At 39.6% G+C, this 19585-nt stretch overlaps 1 protein-coding gene across 1 annotated transcript in view; it reads left to right on the forward strand.

The window, feature by feature from the left end:
• Window positions 1-15235: 15235 nt before the first annotated feature.
• CCL28 (C-C motif chemokine ligand 28) overlaps window positions 15236-19585 on the forward strand; it is an 11951-nt gene continuing 7601 nt past the window's right edge. The window contains exon 1 of the mRNA XM_027880860.1: window positions 15236-15414. Coding sequence (XP_027736661.1) covers window positions 15351-15414 — 64 coding nt within the window. The 5' untranslated portion in view covers window positions 15236-15350. The remainder of the gene's footprint in view (window positions 15415-19585) is intronic.

Consider the following 19585-nt stretch of genomic DNA (forward strand, 5'->3'; position numbering starts at 1 on the left):
ATTATACAGAAATATCAATTTCCTCATAAATAAGTTCCTTGAGGAAAATGTTATTATGCTGCAGGTTTATGAAGTAGTAGTTTGCACTGTGGACTATTCAGTTTTCATTTACGGAATTTCTCAGAAAAAGTCCCAAATTAAAAATTGTCTGGTCTTGTCTAACTAGATAAGACTGTCTAGACTCTCATCTAGTTTGTGGGGTACAAGCCGAGAATGTCTATTAACAATTTTTAATTTTTTATTCATGGAACTTCATTGCCCATTAAAGAAATGGGGCCTTAACTACTCCAATTTGTGATGAAAAGCTGTTAAAGGGTGTTATTTTTGTGGAAGAGCATATACAGGGTGGCATGTGCTGACCTTAAGTTGCCAGGTTACCACGGGGTGCCAACGTTAGGTGATGCGTTAATACTGCATTTACATTTGTAAATATATATTAGTATAAAGTACAAAAAAAGCCCCCAAGCAAATTATTAATTGGGATGGCTAGTTTAATCAGTACCAGAGACTTTGTGTGGCAGCACACTATGCTAATTATGGAAAGCCTTTCACTCCTTTAAAATGTGTCTTTCCACTAGAAGAATAGTCTCTGAGCTGTTTGTTCTTCATGTTAGAAATACATGCTAATGCAAACTTGTCTGACAGTACAATGGGTCTGTTTAGGCTTTATTATAAAATTAATAAAAGGTTTCTTTCTTGGAAAGAAGATTGGAAGAGCAGAAAATTCCTTAAAGAGTTATTCTGATGTCTTGGATTTCTGTCTCTTATAGTTTTCCAGAAACAACATAAGAAATGTCTTACTTTAGAGCCCTCAGAGCAAGAACTGTCTTTTATCCAAAGGCATGATGGTTTACTAGAGAAGCACTGCTCATTCATTTACTTCTATCCTGTATTTTAAACTACAGGCTGTGAATGCCAGTAATGAATATATTTAGTGCAAGGAGTGAACGCTGACGTCCATGTAAAAAATTTTCAATATTCTTGTTTCATGGTATAATGTTTGTATAATTTTGTGCTTTATCCAGATTCATTGCAAAGGGAAATGCATATAGGAACAAAGTGGAGAATTGCACTTTCTCACTTTTAGACTGTAGCTCTAGCATTTTTGATAACTATGTGTCCACCAGTGGTCCTTAAGATTGGTACTGTACTGTTCTAGATATTTTTAAGGATCAATTAATGGGGATGTCTTCAGTAGTTTAAACCCACATATTTTCATTCTCTGTATTTCTAGCTATTTTGTGTGAGTTTTTACAATAATTGTTAGCTGTATTTCAAAATACTGTTTTTTTCTGGTCAGATTCTTACACCAGTTCTACGACAGCAATGGGTGAACACCACTTAGAAATGCGTAGCAAGCACTTGTAACACATGACTTCTTCTCTCCTTCCAAACAGACGTGGCAGTCTCACACCTCAACCTGACGTTCAGGCAACTTTAGCTGACATTGGCAGCTTTTCAGGGTAAACAGAGATGTTGCATGTAATGCTGTAATTTGTACAGAGACAGAGTAGAGTACAAAGGAGAACTAAAGTGTTTGTCTCACCTGTGTGTCACGGGCAGAGTGGGAGCTTCAGACAAAGTTTATTAGAGAAGTCCCCCCTGTTGAGTCACAAGGTACAGAAAGCACCCTCTTGCTTTCTAAACTCCTTCTCAGAGAGGCACCTGGGTGTGGCTGGATCCAGTCTTAGTCCCAGACTTTGCCAGTGGTTTAAGTCTAAAGGATCACACATGTGAAATTGAACCTTAATACAGCTTTGTCCCACAGAATTAAGAATGGCAATATTTATGTAAAAAGAATTTATTGTGATAATGATTAGACTAAAAGATCTTAAACAGAATTATTTACTACAGAGTATTGGTAGCTGTAACTACTAGTGTAGTGCAGTACTTTTGACATGGTATTGACGTTATTAAAGCAGTTCTATCGAAGCAATTACGTCAAAGCTAGCAAAAGCAATTATTAAGTAGAGATTGATGTTACTCAGCCATACCAATGACCGTGAGCAAATCTTGTTCTCTCAGCCTTGAAGAGTAACCTTGAGGCCATCCCCACTACAGGGAGAAATTTTCACACACGCTCCAGAAAGGGGGATGTTACAACGTCCTCCAATTAAAAAGTGGGACTGGGCCATATGTTTCCGGGTCAGCTATGTCAGCTCAGCATCTTTAGATCAGTTTATCAGTGGTATTACTGGGTTGTCCTTTATCAGGTACTTCAGCAGGTCTACCACAGCTTCACCTCACTATCAGGATGTTTAACTCTGGAAGTGATGAGTCAGGCTGGTTTCAGCATTATTCCACGTGAAAAGCGGCAGGACAGCCTGCTTCTCCATTCACCGCTGGCTTTGCAAAGAGGGCATTGTTGGAGCTGTTTTACCCCCACTCCAGGCAGAGCATCCTGCTACACCATGTCACCTGGGAGATACAACTGCCCGTTACAGGTGAATTGCCCAACAATTGCTTACCAGTATTTCATGTACATTTCAAATTCACTGGTATTTTTCAACTATGCATTGATGCTTGCCATGTGTAGCAAAACCATGACAAAAATAAAGCAAGATGCTAAAAACATAATGATTTTGTGCTTTACTTCATTTGTTGCTACAGAGGATAAATATGAATGTGAAAAAGCACATGAATTACACAAAAGATGGTTCACAAACTCAAGCTCATGACTCTGTGCATAAGGTATGATATATATCACTAAAATATTAGGTATTTCAGTGGTTCATTTAGTATGCCAATCTAAACTTTTTCCATTTCCACTCTTATTTTCAAGTTGAACTTAAAAAGTTGAAGTAAGTGTGGGGTTTTCCTGACCTACTTTTTTTCTGTTAGAATTGTGCTGCTTTTGTTCCTGCTTTAATGTATTGCTGCCGTAAAAAGCAAGTACTAAGAATTGCCAATTTAAAGGAAAACTTTTGGAATGTTTCTTCTCCCCAGTCTTGTAGAAATAAGACAAAATTTCTCCTAATTCCCTAGTGGCCATAACAGAACAAGTGAACACATTTCCTGTCAGTTTGTATTCTAGTTTAAAATGTAATCAGTCTTTTCACCTGACTACTGGTGCTGCTTTTTTCTACAGTGAATTATATTGTATCATGTGCCTTTAATTAGTTATTGATAAGTGAATTGTTCATAACTGGGGCCATGTCCCAAGGAAAATGCTGGCAAGTTTGAATTAAACTGAAATAATTTTTACAGCAGGCTGTTGGTATTGGCTTATTACAAAAAACCATTTCCTTTCCTAATAGACATAAAGTTCCAGAAAGAGAGAAAAAGGGTAAAAATTCAGTCTAAAGGAAATGTTAGTACATAGTTCATGTAAAACACATTTTTTTATTCCATCAGTTACTGTCAGTATGAAGAAGCTAAGTGATGAAATGCATCATAAGGGAACATTTCTGTTTAAGTTATTGAGCCAATATAAATTCTGTCAATTATGCATATTTTTTCAGGGCAGAAGAATTTTGTATTCTAAGTGTTACATGTCATGCGCTTTGATCAACTGGTAATTTTGAGTTCACAGACTGGGTTTTGTTTCCCTTCTACATGCAGACCTTGCACTGAGTCAAAGGAAGAGCTGTCGGGTTTAAGTACACTTTGCATTCATTACTAAAAAACAGGAGTAACACATTTCCTGAAAATAATAAATTAGTGCCTGTCGCGGGTTACGGGGGTCCCACGACAAGACCCAGTGGCACATTTTGTATGGGAGACAGGACACACGAGTGTGACCCACAAAATGGCAGTTTATTAAAACAAGATGACAGTTTATATACTGGGGAATACAGAAGGTTCAGGAATAGAAGGTAGGACCCCGGCTAGGGACATAAAATCCTGAGAGCTACTGATATGGGAACTTGGAGGGATAGGCTAAAGGCATATATCAGGTCACTTAGGGGGAAGGGAGAGCTAGGGGAATAATGGAAGGACTGTTCTGGGTGCACGGACAGGGGAATCTGCTGAAGCTGCAATGCTGCGGCCTTGTAGCTGGTTCCCAAGCAGTTCTGCACAGCTGAAGTTTCTAGAAGTCTTCTAGAGAGATCTCTTCTTCTGAGCCTTCCTTGCAGCGCTTTTTCATCTCTCTCCAGGCTCTGTAGGCCTCTTCTGGTCCACCCCTGACAAGTGCCTTCAGTTATTTCTTAAAATTACCCAAATTTTACATCCTCTGCATTTAATTATAAATTTGTGGAACTGTTTTCTTGTACTAAAACCCCATATTGAAGTTAAATAGTACTTGTATTTATATGTGTGTGTGTGTACGTGTGTTTATATGTATCAAACACTGATCTTTCCTTCTATCTTCATATATAATTCTCAGTTTGCTTAATCTGATTTTGGATTGATTTTTTCTGAGGTGAGGAGAAGTGTTTATCTCAGTGACTGGGGAACCTAGGTGTGCTATTACTTAGCAAAAAATTTAGTTCAGTATGAAGGAAATCTTCAGAACATTGAAAACTAGGAAGAAATTATACTTTATTCCTTTTCATGGAAGTGTTACCTAGATTTCTAGGCAGTTTGTAAAAACAGATATGTTTAGTCAAAACTAATTGACTGAAAACATTTGTATTAGTAAGAATGGGTGAAACAGTCTGTGTGAAAATGGTTTTCTATAATGAAACTGTTGCAGGAGTAATTGGCCAAGCCCCTATACGCTATTGCTGGTATCCACCACAGAAGCAACTCCTTTGACCAAGGAATGTTACTAGTATCTCTGGAGCTTCCCTCTTGTTGCCAGGGGAATTCAACCTTACTTTGATCTCATTTTTCACCTTAAAAATTGCACAGCATTGAGCAAGGGCTCCTGGGCTGGTGTGGGGTAATTTCCTTCATCTCATTTGCAACAGTTTTTACACATGAGCCAAAGGAGCTGCTAGCTATAAGTTCTAGTACAGGAACTGTGGTAAAGAAATTAAATCAAAGATAGTAGACATAATAATGGCATAAGAGATTTAGAAGGTTATAATGCTGCTAGTTTCACGTTTAAGTTTAAATTGCTGATAATCAAAACCAACTCATTTTTAAATGTTACTGCCAACAATTTAGTAGCAAATTTTGTGATGACTGCTCTAAAAATATGAAGTGTTCCCGGGCCGAATGAATACTGTAAGATTCAAATAATAAGGCTTTATCAGTCTATTTCCAACAAAATCACCTGTGTCTTTTTGTTCCTTTAACTGTATATAATAGGTAGATACAAGCACTCAGTTGTTTCCTAGTCTTACTGTGGAAGACACATGGTTGTGTGCGGGGAGTTTTGATACAGAATGCTCTAGCTAGCAAAACCTTTTAGCACAAGTAATTTTTTTTCATTAGTCCATGTAGAGATAGATCTTTCCTTCTGCTAGACCCGTTTTGTTAAGGTGAAAAGTTGAGTGATTTGCCAGCATCTTTTGGCTTAGTATTCTGTATGCCTTGTACATTAAATATAAATGAGCAAAGCAAAGGCACTTAGATACCTTATACCATAAAAATGGACACAATTTTTGTATAATTCTTTCCCAAAGTGAAAAATAATTTAATAATTTAGGGTTTTGCATCATGCATCTTGCATTTAGATATCTGTAAGAATATTGATGAAGTGTATTTGTAGTAATTTTATGTGGCTGCAGAGGCAGCGGGTGTTTCTTGCACTCTCCTGGTGCTTGACTTACCTCAGGTTGGATGAAAAGCGTGGTTCAGCTTCAGTGTACCAGATACCTCAGCTGGGTGCAGCAGACTAAGTGGTAAACATCTGTCTCATAGCAAACCATCATAGAGACCCTTTCTCTTATGCAGTGTGTAGCTAGTCAGTCTGTTCAATGGTGCTTAAAATGCAATTTATCTCTTCCTAGAACAGGTATATACCTCTGGTGAACATGCTGAATTGCATTCCAGTCATCCCAGACTGTACTAACTAGATGGAAGCTGACTGTAATGGGCGTTGTAGATTGGGTTTATCTTCCTGTCATTCACATGATTTCCTATTAGTCAAGAAAGAAAGTATCTCTTCAAGGACCGTTTTATCCAGGAGATTCTTTGACGTGCAAAGGAAAAAAAAAATGAAATAACTAAAAGGCAGTGCCTCTCATGAGGCACTGATTCTATGATTACTTCTAGACCAGTATATTTCAGTAGAGGGATGATCAGCTTTTTTAAATTAATTTTAACATTTAAAATGCAGATCAATTGTTTATTGTAAAACTAGACCATTTTCTTTCTCAAAATCCAAAGTCAGGAGTTTCTCTTTGAAAGATTTCACAATTGCAGTTAGTAGATTTAACATGGCTGAAATTTGCAGTGCAAAATCTTTGCTTCAGTTTGCATTTCTTTGAAAAAAATAGTTTGTACTAGCTCCAGTGTACGGGGACTTGGACGAGGAACATGCAATTTGTTAAAAACTTGCACTTCTTTCTCCCTTGAAACTAAATGTAGAAGAGCTCGTACTAGGTACTGTCAGTCTCTCTTAGTGGCAATATATAAAAGCTGATCACCTGATCTTGTCATAATAAATATTTTTTGCAGTTAGAAATCTCTGATACTGCTCTCCAGCACTCCCAGGGAGATGTGGGTTGCTCTCCCTGCTGCCATCTGCACACTCACTGCAAAGAAGGAGTGCTGGAGTATTAGGGAAAGCCATGGCTTGAGTGTGTGCTGTATGGGGCTCCATGATTCTGTAGATTCTGTAAGTGTTAAAACCAGATTCTGTTAGAAAGAAAATCGTGTTTCAAAAAAAAGAGGTGTGTTTTTTTTCCTAATGAATTTCTGCCACTGAAAGTCTAGTTGAATGATCAAATTTCTTGAAAACTCATTTCAGATAAGAACACCAGTTTGGCAGTGATTTGATTTACAAGTAAGTATATTCTTGCTGCCTGTTTAAAAGCAATGAATGTTGGCACATTTCTATGATTCTCTGTTGCCTGGATTAGCTTTGCAAAAAAGGCATTGTTTTCTTAATTACCAAGTGTGAGCATTTCCCCTCTTTATAGTGAACAGAGGTTTGGAAATGTTGAGTACAACATTTTTTGCCTTTGGCAGATATTCACAAGCATTCATCTGTCACAGTTATGAAAGGTATTCAGCAAAAGATGGAAAGTGCTTAGGACTAGGCATACACTGATCATTTAATCAGAATCTGTCCAAACTGCTTACATAGCAGGCTGTAGGCGAATCTCTGGAAAAGGGAACTGAAAGCATGAAAAAGACTATTGAAAAACAAATCATTGAAGACAGAGTTGCTTTGCTTTTTTCTTCACCCAGTTATTCTACCTCCCTGTCTTGCAGAAGGACTGGCCTTTCAGTGAGTTTGTTCTTGTTGCCACACAGTGTACACAAACTCCAAGCTTACATGAAAGATGAAAGTTTTCAAGTGCACAGGTGAAGGTGAGTTGAATGATTGTAGTAGCAGAATGCTCTGTTCCTCGGTTGGTGGTATGTGATATCAAGTAGGGGCAGAGGAAGCATCGCTCAAAAGGATTAATATTGACTGAAGGTAGACAGCGTGTAATTTCCCTGGCACTGGTGATACTTCATTAAGCCAGTAGATCTCCAGTTTCTCTGGCAGAAGTTACTTTATTGATGGAGGTAAAAGCTTTAGTTTTCAGTTGAGATTCCATCTGCTTTGGCACACTGTCTTTCTCTGCTTCACAGAGAAGGAGAGGACTTGCAGAGTGACATACATTGGTTTACTAATGTTCTGGAGGCTTTCTGCTAGGCTTTTAAAGTCAAAATAGTTGAGCAGAGGTGGTGGGGGACTTAGGCAAAATACGTTTCAGTGCTATCAAATGTTTTACATCTTCATACTCTATCAAAGTAAAATTTCACTGCCATTTGTTTTCTTTTCTCCAGTCCATGACCTGTCCTTTCTTTCCTCTATCTCCATGACTCTCCTGGTGGTAGCATTTCACATTTACCTCCAATGTGCTTTGTAAGCATTACTCAGGCTCACTAGGTCCCTGGTTAGTTTATAGGAGGAAAAGAGGTTTATTGTCTAAAGTGAACAAGTAGGGGAGCTGGGCCAAGAAGTATGTTCAAAGATAAATTCTTTGAAACTGAAGGAGTAGAGCTGACTGGAGAATGTTATGATGAAATGTAGTTTTTCAAGAAAAAGACTGCTCTAGAGAAGAGCTTGTTTCCAATTCTGTAAAGACTAGCTTGGAGTTTAATGGTTAAATGGTATATATCACTCACTTCCTGCTAGTTGACCTAAAGTGATGAAATAGTTGGGGGTTTAAAACTACAAAAACAGAGCAGGTTTTGCAAAAAGCTTTCCAATGCCAGGAAACAGGATTTGTAATAGTGATGAGGAACTAAGATATCAAAATCACTTGCCAAAGTAAATCACCCCCATGCCCCAAATTAGTCAATAAATACAAATGTGTAGGACTCTTTTTCCATCCAAGTATTTGATGGACTGGAAACCATTGGGTAATTTGGAAAAAAAAAAAAAAGGCATTGAGAGAGATTACAAGTAAGACAATGTGTGTAATATCCTCTGGAGGGCACGGAACCACCCCTGGGCAGAACAGTCAGCATTTACTTGCAAGATTGGTCTCTTATTTGTTTTTTTGTTGAACTCAAAGATTTCTGAAGGACTGGACAAGTCATGGTGGTCCATCTTTAACTGGAAAAATAGTCAGTGGTAATTGAGTGTAAATGAGATTAAACAAAAACACATATTTACTTGCCCTACTTCCAATGGTTAACATAACTTAAAAGCAATTTAAGTGAAAATTTGTACCTTTGTATTTTCGTGAATCAAATCTACTCTATTAAATCTGTGCAACCTTGGTCTGTTGACCCTGAGATGAGTTTGGTTTGCTGTGCTGGTTTCATGCAAATGAGGAATATTTGCTGCAGACAAGGAATGTTTGGTGATCACACTTCTCTGAGTGGAATTCGGAAAAAAAGCAGGCCAAATCCAGCAACCAAAGTCCTTCCCAATATTAGTGAGTGAGGACCACAGAAGTAAATGTATTGTTAACAGCATCCTTATTATTAATTTATTTGATCTGAGTAGGAAGGTTTCAGTCACTCATTATGTCAGCTGTTGTGTAACAGGAAGACAGTCTGTGCCCAAGTGGTCATACAGTATAAATAGTCTGGTTTATATCGTGTAGGTAACATTTAACTGTAAAACATGAAAATAGAGGAAGCGATTCTGATCTTGTTTAAGTTCAAGTAACAGACTTTATAAATGTAAATTGGAACTAATAAATGCAAATCAGTACTTCTTTTTTCAAAATGTTGGCATTTCCCATACCCCTTGGACTTGTGAAATTCATGTTATCTGGTATTCCAAAAAGGGAGCAGCCAAGAATAGTCCCATGCTTTTTAAAATTTTCTTTCAAATTCTTGAAAGAAAATCCTTAAGTGTGTTTTCCTCAGACAGTAGCATCATGAAGGAGGATAGGGGGGATCTAGATCCAATTCATGCATCATTTTACTGTTTAAAATGTGCTTTGTATGTCTCCCATTGTTGGTAAAGTACATCCTTTTTCAAAACCATGGCAAATCAGATTTTCTCCAAATGAGGCAGTAGAAATTAAGCCAGCTGCAGCCCTGTCTACTGTGCTTCATCATAACACATGATGGAGTTGTACACTGAAGTTCACTTGTGGCCTTCTGTGAGAAAAAAGGCATGGGGAAGAAGCTGTTTGGGATGACCACTCCTTGCATGGTGAATTTCCCCACTTCTGCCAAGCTCCAGAGACAGAACGAGCATTGACAGGAAATTTATGCAAGGCCCCAAGGTGACAACACCACTTTTGTTTTGTAGTCAGGGGGCCTGTTCAGAAATGTCACCCTCATATTTCTTAGCCTGGGCCATGAGAAAAAGAAAAATCTCGGTCTACACAGGGCTTAAAGAAACCCTGAATTCTCTGAACAAGGAACCATGTATACTCTGTGAGACTAAAGAGTACAGCATAGCCTCAGTGAGGGGACAGCTACCTGATACCTGCTAGATGTGAGGTCATGCAAAGTTGTACAAAAGTGCTGGCCAAATAACAAAAATGTAACACAAGGGCATGATGGTTTAGAAGACAAAATTTGATTTCCTGGTATAAACGAGAGCTGCAAGAGATCATAGTTCATGGTTGGTAGTGACTTCACAAGCTACTGTAACAGTCAATGAATGTGGGTCAGGAGAAGAGAGAGAATCACATTTGTTCCCTGTAAAAGTGGTGCAAGGCTGCTGGTCCCCATGCACTGGTGTAGTGCGCAGCATGTGCTCCACACAGACCCATGTTAGTATAACCTTGTCAGGAGGTTATGTTTGTTCTTGTCCCTGCGCAAGTCTCCTGTGACTGCAAACGCATTTTCAGCCATGCAAAACAGAACATCTCTATTTATTTGTGTTTGTAGAAAAGAGCAAAAGCCTTTTTCTAAAAACTTAACACATTTCCACTGAATGTTTATCACTTTTTGTTGTCCCCCTATACATGCAATGTTGGTTTTTAAAGATAGGGAGATCATACTAGATCTTTTGCTGAAAGCCAACTTCAAGCGTTTTAGGACTCAGGAGAAGCAGGTTATAAACAGAGCATCATGCTGATTCAGTGCACTGATCTGTGTGTTCAGGTACTGCCTCTGTAGGGCATGAATTTTCACATGTTTGTGCATAGACCTTCTGTCCATCTCCCATTTTGATTCTTGTCTTTTGGAATCAAAATAATAGATTCACTTCCTCATTTAAAAGTCAGTTAAGGCCTACAACAAAAAACCTTCCAAAACTTAGGGGAGCCTGGTCTTGGGCACTCAGCTTTGTCATGACAAAAGGCAAAGTCTCTTAGGAGGCCAAGATGGAAAGAGGCTGTGTGGACACTGATGTAAATGGTTCCATTTTACATTTTTTATTTGGTTTTAAGAACGACTAAACTATCTAGGCAAGAAAATATGTTTATTTTATAACTAATAAGGAAGCATGCAAACTTATTGGTCTTTGTTCTATTCAGAAACACGAATCCCAATGTACTTATTTCTCACTTATGCATCTCAGCATCAGATTTTCTCCTGAGCCAATCAGCCATGGAAGACATGTGCTGTTCTTTCTCTTCAGCACCCATCTTGTGGTCCTCTAAATTATGATTGATTTTTTTAAATATAGAGATTGAGAAGGGAAGGGTCTTCAGTTTTTCCGTTTGCTCACTGCCTCAATGCATTAGGTCCTTCTTCTAATGCTGCATAATAGTATGTCAGCCTTAAATGTCATACTGGATGTAAAGGAAGGGTTATAATTTAGCCATCTCAAATGAGAGGAACATGCCACTGGAAGCCAAACTTTCCAGTTCACTGGCAATAATGTACCCCTTGGCAGTCTGAAGAAAGTTCTTGAGGAGAATCCTGGGGCTTGACTCAGGGCTGACTTCCCAGAATGGTTCAACATCTGCAACGAGATGCTAACCAAGCGTTCTATCAAATGGTACTCCTTGTTTTTTCAGTAATGGATTTCTGTGTGTCTGCCTCTAGACTGCAACATTTTCATGCCCATCTTCCCTGCAGTCTCTGTTTCTTGTCTTCACAGAGGAACAGAGTCACAGAACTTGCATCAGCTTCAGTTTTCCTCATAGTTCTCACTTCAGAGAGATTTTCACTTCTCTTTTGAATGCCAGTCAGCTTCTCGTCCCTGTTAGCACCTGTGCCACAGCGTTCCCTCCTCCTCCTGTGGTTTGGCCTCCAAAGCATTCCCCTGTCAGGAACAGTCCCTTTTTGCTGTGCCCTAGTGGTAGGGGTTTTCTCTGTGCTGCTTCCACTGGTGATGCATAGCTGCTGCCACAGTAAGAGCTTAAGTCCAGTAGAGACACTCCCTGTAAAAGGTAACATTGGGGGTGGGGGGTGGCTTTCTATATGTCTGTCTGAGCTGCTTCTGATGGAATTTAGAATTCCCACATGGAACATTTTACTTAAATGGACAACGGAAAATACTAGGTATTTCTCTGCAATTTTAACACTGAACCCAGAACTGGTTCCTTTGTTTCATTTGTCTGTAAAGCCCAAAATATCTTTTTTTCAGGACAAAACCTCACATTCTTCAAAAAAACTAAACTTTCATCCTATTCTATCATAATTTAGCAGTCAGGGAGTGGGAAGTCCATGCCCTAAGTACCAGGCAACAGCGCAGGCAAGGACAAGCCTCTCAGCTCTTCCTGGATATGCTGCAGCTCTGTGCACCAGAGGGTCCTGGGAAGGCTAAGCACTACAGGAGCATGACAGCATTATCTGTTTGTGGGTAAATTCACCTGATGGAAGAGAATTGGGTGCTCCAGTCCTACCTCAAGTTTCTTCTCAGTTTTATGTAGCAAAAAGGTGTAACGCTGAGTGTAAAATACACCCCGATGAGGCCTTAGCTGGCTGTTGAGGAGCTTTCCATACCCTCCTCTTGGGCAGAGAACTTGGCTGGCTTGCATCTTAGCAAGTGCATTAACCATTTATAATGTTCACAGCTCAAAGCTTTCTTCTGGACTCCTGTTTTCTTTTCCCCAACTAAACTACTCACAGATAAATTTCTGGTATGCAGCATGCTGAGTAAGAGTTATGCAGAGAATTTTAAAGTTAGGGGGTTTATGGTAGGCACAGGGCCAGCCGATGCAGTCTAGAATAGGGGACATCTGAGGACTTCACAGTCTAGGATTTTGATGCCCACACAAGCAATTGGAGACATTGCTAAGAAGTCCAAAATACAATTTTGTGAACTCATCCATTCATAATTTAAGCAAGTCTAGGTTAAAAAAAATCATTATTGTGAGTTGATGATTATGATCATTTACAGAGTAATGGGAAGTACTGCGATAACCCTCTTGCATCTATCAGTATGTCAGAAGCCTTCATCAAATTAAGTCTTGCTGGAAACAGCAAAGATCTAAAGTTGTTTTAACAAGAATTATCCTGCAAACTGAGGTGGTGGTTTAGTCTTCCTCAGTAATCAGCACTCCTGTTGCAAAAGAGGATTGTCTGATGAAAAGGAATGGATTACAGAAGGGCGATTTACTCTTGCCTCTACTTGAGTGACTGGGGAAAAGTATCATGTTACAAGCATATTAATGTAGAAGAAGTTAAAATCATTAACCATTGCTCAAAAATCAAAGACTCAGATTAAAAGAGCTGTCAGTTTTCGCCTTTTTAGCAGTTCTACATTCTCAAATAAAAGGTAGAACTTTTAAAAGGATTAAAACAAGAATTTGTTTCTCAGGATGGAAGTATGACTAGCTTCTCATTTGCAGACTAGCACTTTGATTTGAGCTTTGAATGCAATCCAAATCAATATGTCAATAGAACTCTTTGCCTTCCTTCAGCTACACTTATAACTAATGCCACTATCAACTGTGTCAGCCCAATTCTTGGAAAAGAATTTATGGCTAGCTCCTTCTTCCTTTGTAAATTGGACAGCTGTCTACACATTCATGTGGAGCCGTAATACAATATTTGCTAATGTTCTCTGACTGTTTTTATTTTTAATTTCCCAATCTCATAATCAGTGTTGTTTCCTCAGCTTACATTTTTCCTGTTCTATTAGGTTTGGCATTTTAAATTGTTGACACATTATATAGCCTCCATAAAGTGAAAAGCATGTTCCGGGTCTGACACAATCATAGTTTCCTTGCTGCACTTTCCCGTTGAAGTAAAAAAACATTTACTTTATTTTGGACCTATAAGTGAGACCATGAACTCTGGGGGAACGTAAGAGGTAAAACTTGAGTTCAAGCTGAAAGAAATAAGTGTTATTCATTGTGCTGTTGTTTGTTGCCAGCAGCAGAGAAAATAAATACCTGCAGATACCTGTATTTGCTTTGTGTTTTTGAGATCATAGGAGGTGTGTGTGTCTGAACAGTCCCCTGGGAACACTTCAAACTTGTCATACAGGAACTGGTCGTAAGAAACACAGGGTGCTTTGGTTCATCCTCCATCCCCATCACTGCTACAGCTCCCTGTACTTCATCGTACACATAGTACGCTGTGGTGAGACGTCTCTAATCTGCATCAGACCATTAAAACTGTACCGGGAGATCCCATGTGAAGCATTCGCCAGAACAAACTAATTAATTATCTGCAAGGAAACAAAGCACCCCAGTTTGCAGCTCTGGACAGACACTGGAATACAAAATCTAATATTGACTGAAGCTGTTCCTTTAACATGTTACTGCAGTAACACCTGACTCATTGTTTCTTTTAATCTAACTTTTTCCTCTTCATGCTACTGTGAAGAACATTAACACTGCAAATAGTCCTGTACTTATACAGGTTCAAGTTAATAAAGGTGTTGTGAGCTGTTTTAGTGCTGACCATTATGGTTCAGTTACTTCCCTGAAATCATACTTTACACAGCACACATCATTATCTTCTGCTGGTTTTCCTCTTAACAGTAGACTTGCATTTCAAGTACAGCATTTCAAGTGTTGTGCTCTGCATCTGCCCCGGTCTCTTATCCCAGTAGATAACAGTGTCAAGCAGAAACCAAAAGCCATGAAGTAAAACACTGATAGCCAGAAAGGTTGATTGCACTATATGAATTTATTGTTAGATGGAATTGCAAAACTGGTGTTGGGACAGCATAAGTATAGATTAAAGTCCTTGAGGCAGTTTCTTCCAACCTGTGCTCTGGAAATTTAGGAATGGTAAGAATGGCTGTAATAAGCCAGACCAAAGATGAGCTTGGTTGAGCAGTCTAGGGAATTTCCAGACTCATTTTTCTGGTTCAGCCCTGGGAAAAGTCATTCCAGACAGCCTGCTGGAGTACAGCAACTGTTTGCTACCCATACAGCCACAGTGTTCCATTCGGACTGAGATTGCACAGTAGCACTTCTTTAGTTTTTTAAAGTTTGAACCAGTGCTGAATGCCATGTGTGGCAGGAATAATACGGCCCTTGCTCAGGGTCCTTACAGACCTGGCAGCACAGATCTCTTTGAGGTTGTACCTGTTTATACTACAGCAGGTTTGGCCCACAGCAATGCTTGTTTAGTTTCATGGAGACGATACCTAACAGCAAAGGATTTTTCTCCGTTTGCCTTAATCCTGCAAGGACTTGTTTCTGAAATACTTCTACTCTTGGCATTTCTACTGTTGAAGAGCCTCATCAGTGAGGGCTGTGAGGATCTGGCTGTAAGGCAGTACCATCTTGGGGCAACTATGTGGAATACAGCCTGTTTTCCCATCTGGCAAAACACTTTACCGTGTGTCTGCAGGTGGGAAGAGGGTTCCTGCTGAAGTCCATAGTGCCGCACAGGACGCAGCCAATGTCGAGCGTCTGCTCAGGGTGGGGCTTTAAGCCACATTCATCCCTAGCAGCCAGGAGGTAGGGTCAAGTGTTAGTCCTGCAGCTCAGCTCACTGCCTGCTCTGTGGCTGTACTCCTGCAGCTCCCGGGAGGAATGGATGTGAACTTAGTCACTGTTTTGGTCGTTGTAGCACTCACGGTTAGTCAGACGTCTGAGAGTAAGTAAAATTGTATTTTATCTATTTCTATATTTTATTATCTTAAAAAAAAAAAAAAAAAAAAAGAGAGAGAGACCCCAAGTCTGTCTACTTGGAACTGTGTTACTGTGTTTGCTTGAGCCTTTGCAGCTCTGTACAGGACCAGAGTGGATAGCTTAGAGGTCTCTGCCCTAGTCTGGGAAGATTCAAAAAGTGAAACCTGGCTGTCTTAACTCCACAGAGGAATTGGCATTTTCACTGGAGTCACCTGAGCATTTCCTCAGTAAACCTGGTGTTTCCACAACAGATGTGGGCATTTTATCATTCTGTGAAGTGGCTTAGGCAAGGAAAAGCCAAGTGAGTTATTTGTCATAGGAAACATTATCAAGAAGATAGCCAAAAAATTTTAGCTGCTGAAGGAGAAGCAGTGTTTTCCTGAGGGAGCACCTAGTAAAATTTCAGTATTTTTTTCAAAAAGATCTCTCTAGTTCAGGTGTGAATTCCTCCTTTCCAAGCTTCTCAGAGGGAATATGTTTAGAAAATCACCTAATCTTTTTCCTTTAAAGTGAAATTGCCCTGGGTGGAAAAGGTTTCAAAAACCTTTTTATGACAAACTTCAAGTAACTGATTTCTCTCAGCAGAAAAACAGTTTTGCATGCAGCTTGCTCTGCATTCAGTGCAGCATGTCTTGAGGATTCAGGAGATCTAATAACACTTCATGCATTTCCATAAAAATTTTTAAAAATGTAAACAAGATTAGCTAGTGCTGTGCTTGAATTCTTAGTTTTTCTATGTAATTTTTATTGTAAAACAAACTGTTTTCACAGAGAAGATAACTCAGATTCTGGAGCACTTCATCCTTTGGGGTGAACCTTTCTCAAGCTCCACTGGCTTCAGCAGGAGTAGGAATAGTGGATTTCCTTAACAATTTAGACAACACATAGACAAAATCTGCCTTAAAATTTTATCCTGTTAAAATGGCAACTGCACCTGCTGGCATGGGAAAGCTTTTGTACTAGATTTATGATCTGGCCAGTCAGCAAGGTCTTGCACAATAGGACTGGCACGTACATGCACAGGTCAAAGTAAAGGTTCTCTTAGAACACGTTCTTTTATACTGAACCACCTGGCCTTTGCCACCTAACTTTCCTCACCCAAACACACTCCATACTTGGCAATGATACTCAAACGACAGAACCCACAGTAAAAAAGAGCAGAACTGCACATGGCTGTCAGGGTACAGGCACAGTCTACCCTGAGCTGAAATAGATTTGGCTTTAACCCTGTGCAGGCTTAGGCTTCTTAGGCTCTCCATTATGCATCCATTTATTTCAGGGTGACAGTACCAATATACAAGTGAGATTTGGGCTGGTACATGCAACTTTCAAAAGTTTACTTTGCTTGTGGATGTGAATTGGTAGCTGTTGACAGAAGCCAGGAAAGCCATATGTTGGCCAAAACCATACCTGGCAACGGGAATGAACGTGGCCTGGCCAGGCAATGCCAGAAATTCAGATCAAGATTATTTTCAAGAGTGTGATGGGGATTTCCCCTGCCGCAACCTCCACCCCTCCACCCCCACTCCCCGTAATACAACTCAACAAAAATTTTTGCAATATTACTTTAAAAAATCCTGATAGCCTGCTATTATCACATCTTAGTGCCAGGGATTTACAGTGTGCTGCACCTGCAGTGAGAGGAGCAGCACTGTATGAGAGAGTATCAGCAGGTTGGACAAGAGAACTTCTTTTAAAGATGGTTGGTTTGGGAATTTCAATTTGAGAAGAAAGACTTTCTCTTTCAGAAGCTCCTACATGTACTTCATCTTGAAGACACAAAGAGAGAAATTTGGTAACCCTTATATAGTAATAGCATCTGAATCAAGTGTTGGATGCTACAGCATAGGAATAACAACTAAATAAGACTGACTGAGACTTTCCAGAGGAGTTATCTGCAGTTATCCTACTCAAGTTATTCCAATAGTGCTAGTCTGGTGAGACCTAGGATGATCTGTGCAGTGTGGGAGATGGGTTCTCTGTTATTAAAACATGTTGCTTTATAGATAAAAACAAATCTATGTTCACATGACAGCTTCTTTTTGCACTTAAAGTGCAAGACATTATGAGGTTTGTTTTTGCTAGTCAAGGCACTAGATATTACTGTTTGTTTGACCACATCAATATTACACTCTGTTTTGTCAATTTACAGCCTGCACTTCCTTGGTGCTCTGTAATGCAATCATCATGGATGTTGTACTGGGACAGACAGCTTGCAAGCTGATCATGATTTGATGGACAAAGACCAATCTGACAATCCTGATGTGTATGAAATACTCATCTGTCCATCTCCAGTGAGCCTTCCAGCCTTGAAAATGTCAATATTAACAGCAATCCTCAGGAAAAGCATCACTGCAAAACTTCATTTGTATTTATTCTTTGCCATAGAATGATATAGAATGATTTACAGATTTATATATTATTTATATTTGATTTATAGTTATAGGTTAGAAATCTTTCTATCTTTTTTCATCTCTCAGAATTTTGCTTTAACTGTGTGTATTACTATGCAGTCAAAGCATTTGAGTTCCCCTCTCAAGTCCACCTATTAAACAACCTCCTTGTTTTAACAGACCACAGCTATGCTACATCTGTAAAAGATTCTAGCATCCTGCTTTGTTCACTTGCCGAACAGGATCAGAGCCTTCTGCACAATGAAATAGTTACCAGCTTGCATTAGGTTAAGCTGAAAAGGCCTGCCTTGAGGTGCTGAACTCTTAAAATAGCCTCAAGCTTGTTTCAAATGAAAGAAACATTTTCTGGCAGCTTTGTGAACAAATGAGTACTAAATGAGCTGTCTTACAGTAACCTAAAGTTTAGGTGATGTGGTAGTAAATTCCCCTCCAGGGGCAGAGCCTGGATTCTGTGTTCATAAGCCAACAACATGGGACTGAGGACTGAAACTTGTCTGTGGAAATGGCTGAATTGATATTGGAGCATATCAGCACTTTCCATGTTCTGGCTAAGCAAGATATTAATCAAATTAATCAATGCAAAATGTTTTGTTTTGTTTTGTTTTTCAGATGTACAAAGTCTACTTTGTAACCACAAAAGAATTCCATTGGGAAATACTAATGCCTGCAGCTAATAGCACAGGTGTGCCAAAGTTGTGCAATGGGTGCAGAGCTGCATCAGTTCAGGGTGAACTTGAGGCACATTAGTGGCAGGTCTTACATTTCAGTATAGAAACAGCAAGTGCCTCAGATTTATGCTTTGAGGGAACCCGTCCTGCTCAGTCACATTATGCATGTTTGTTGGGCTCCCTTATTTTGTGTAAATTCAAGAACTGTTATTGTCGGTTTTTGGTCACATAACAAAAAAAAACTACAGCACGGCCTTTCACTCAGGAGTCCATGGGTCACATCCAGTTCACGAGGAGCTCTGCCAGCAGTACTGACAGTCTCCTCTGTGCTGCTAGCAGGATGCAGGAGGGAACACCAAAGGCCTGGTCAAAACACTAACTGCTGGAGTGAAACTTGTGAAGAAAAGAGCTGCACAAGTCCTGCCTAAAGCAGCAATAATTGGTTTTAATATTTCTTGCCTGAACCCTACATGACTCAGCCTTCCTCAACTGATTAACATGTGGGTCTCAAATTTGAGAATGACAATGAAAAAAGTAAAGCAGAAGGATGAGAAAAGTTTCTATGGACTAAGTTTGGCCAGGTAGCAAATAGGAAATGAAAAAAGAAACTTCGGGCAGTCAAAGAGACTTGATACTGATCAACTAAAGTGTAAAGACACAATATATATGAATAGTACTCACAGAGGTCTCATTCCATCAGAGCCTTTGTTTTCACTGTGCTTCATTCCCAAGTACTCCAATCATAGAATGGTTTGGGTTGGAAGGGACCCTAAAAATCATCTAGATCTGATCCAGGCTGCCCTGGGCAGGGACACCTTCCACTAACCAGGTTGCCCAGGGCCCCATCTAGCCTCGCCCTGAACACTTCCAGAGATGGGGCATCCACAACTTCTCTGGCCAACTTGTTCCATTGTCTCACCCCCCTCACAGTAAAGAGGCCAATAGGTCTTTCCCTGTCAAAAAAGAGTTCCCAGGGAAGAAATACCAAAACAGATAATAATGGCCAGTCTCTTCGCGAACGAAGAACCGGGGAAGGTCTTTCCACCTTCCAGCC

Source organism: Empidonax traillii, unplaced genomic scaffold (genome assembly GCF_003031625.1).
Source record: "Empidonax traillii isolate 1590-97213 ecotype Southwest subspecies unplaced genomic scaffold, ASM303162v1 scaffold77:size1270838, whole genome shotgun sequence".
NCBI classification, from domain to species: Eukaryota; Metazoa; Chordata; class Aves; order Passeriformes; family Tyrannidae; genus Empidonax; species Empidonax traillii.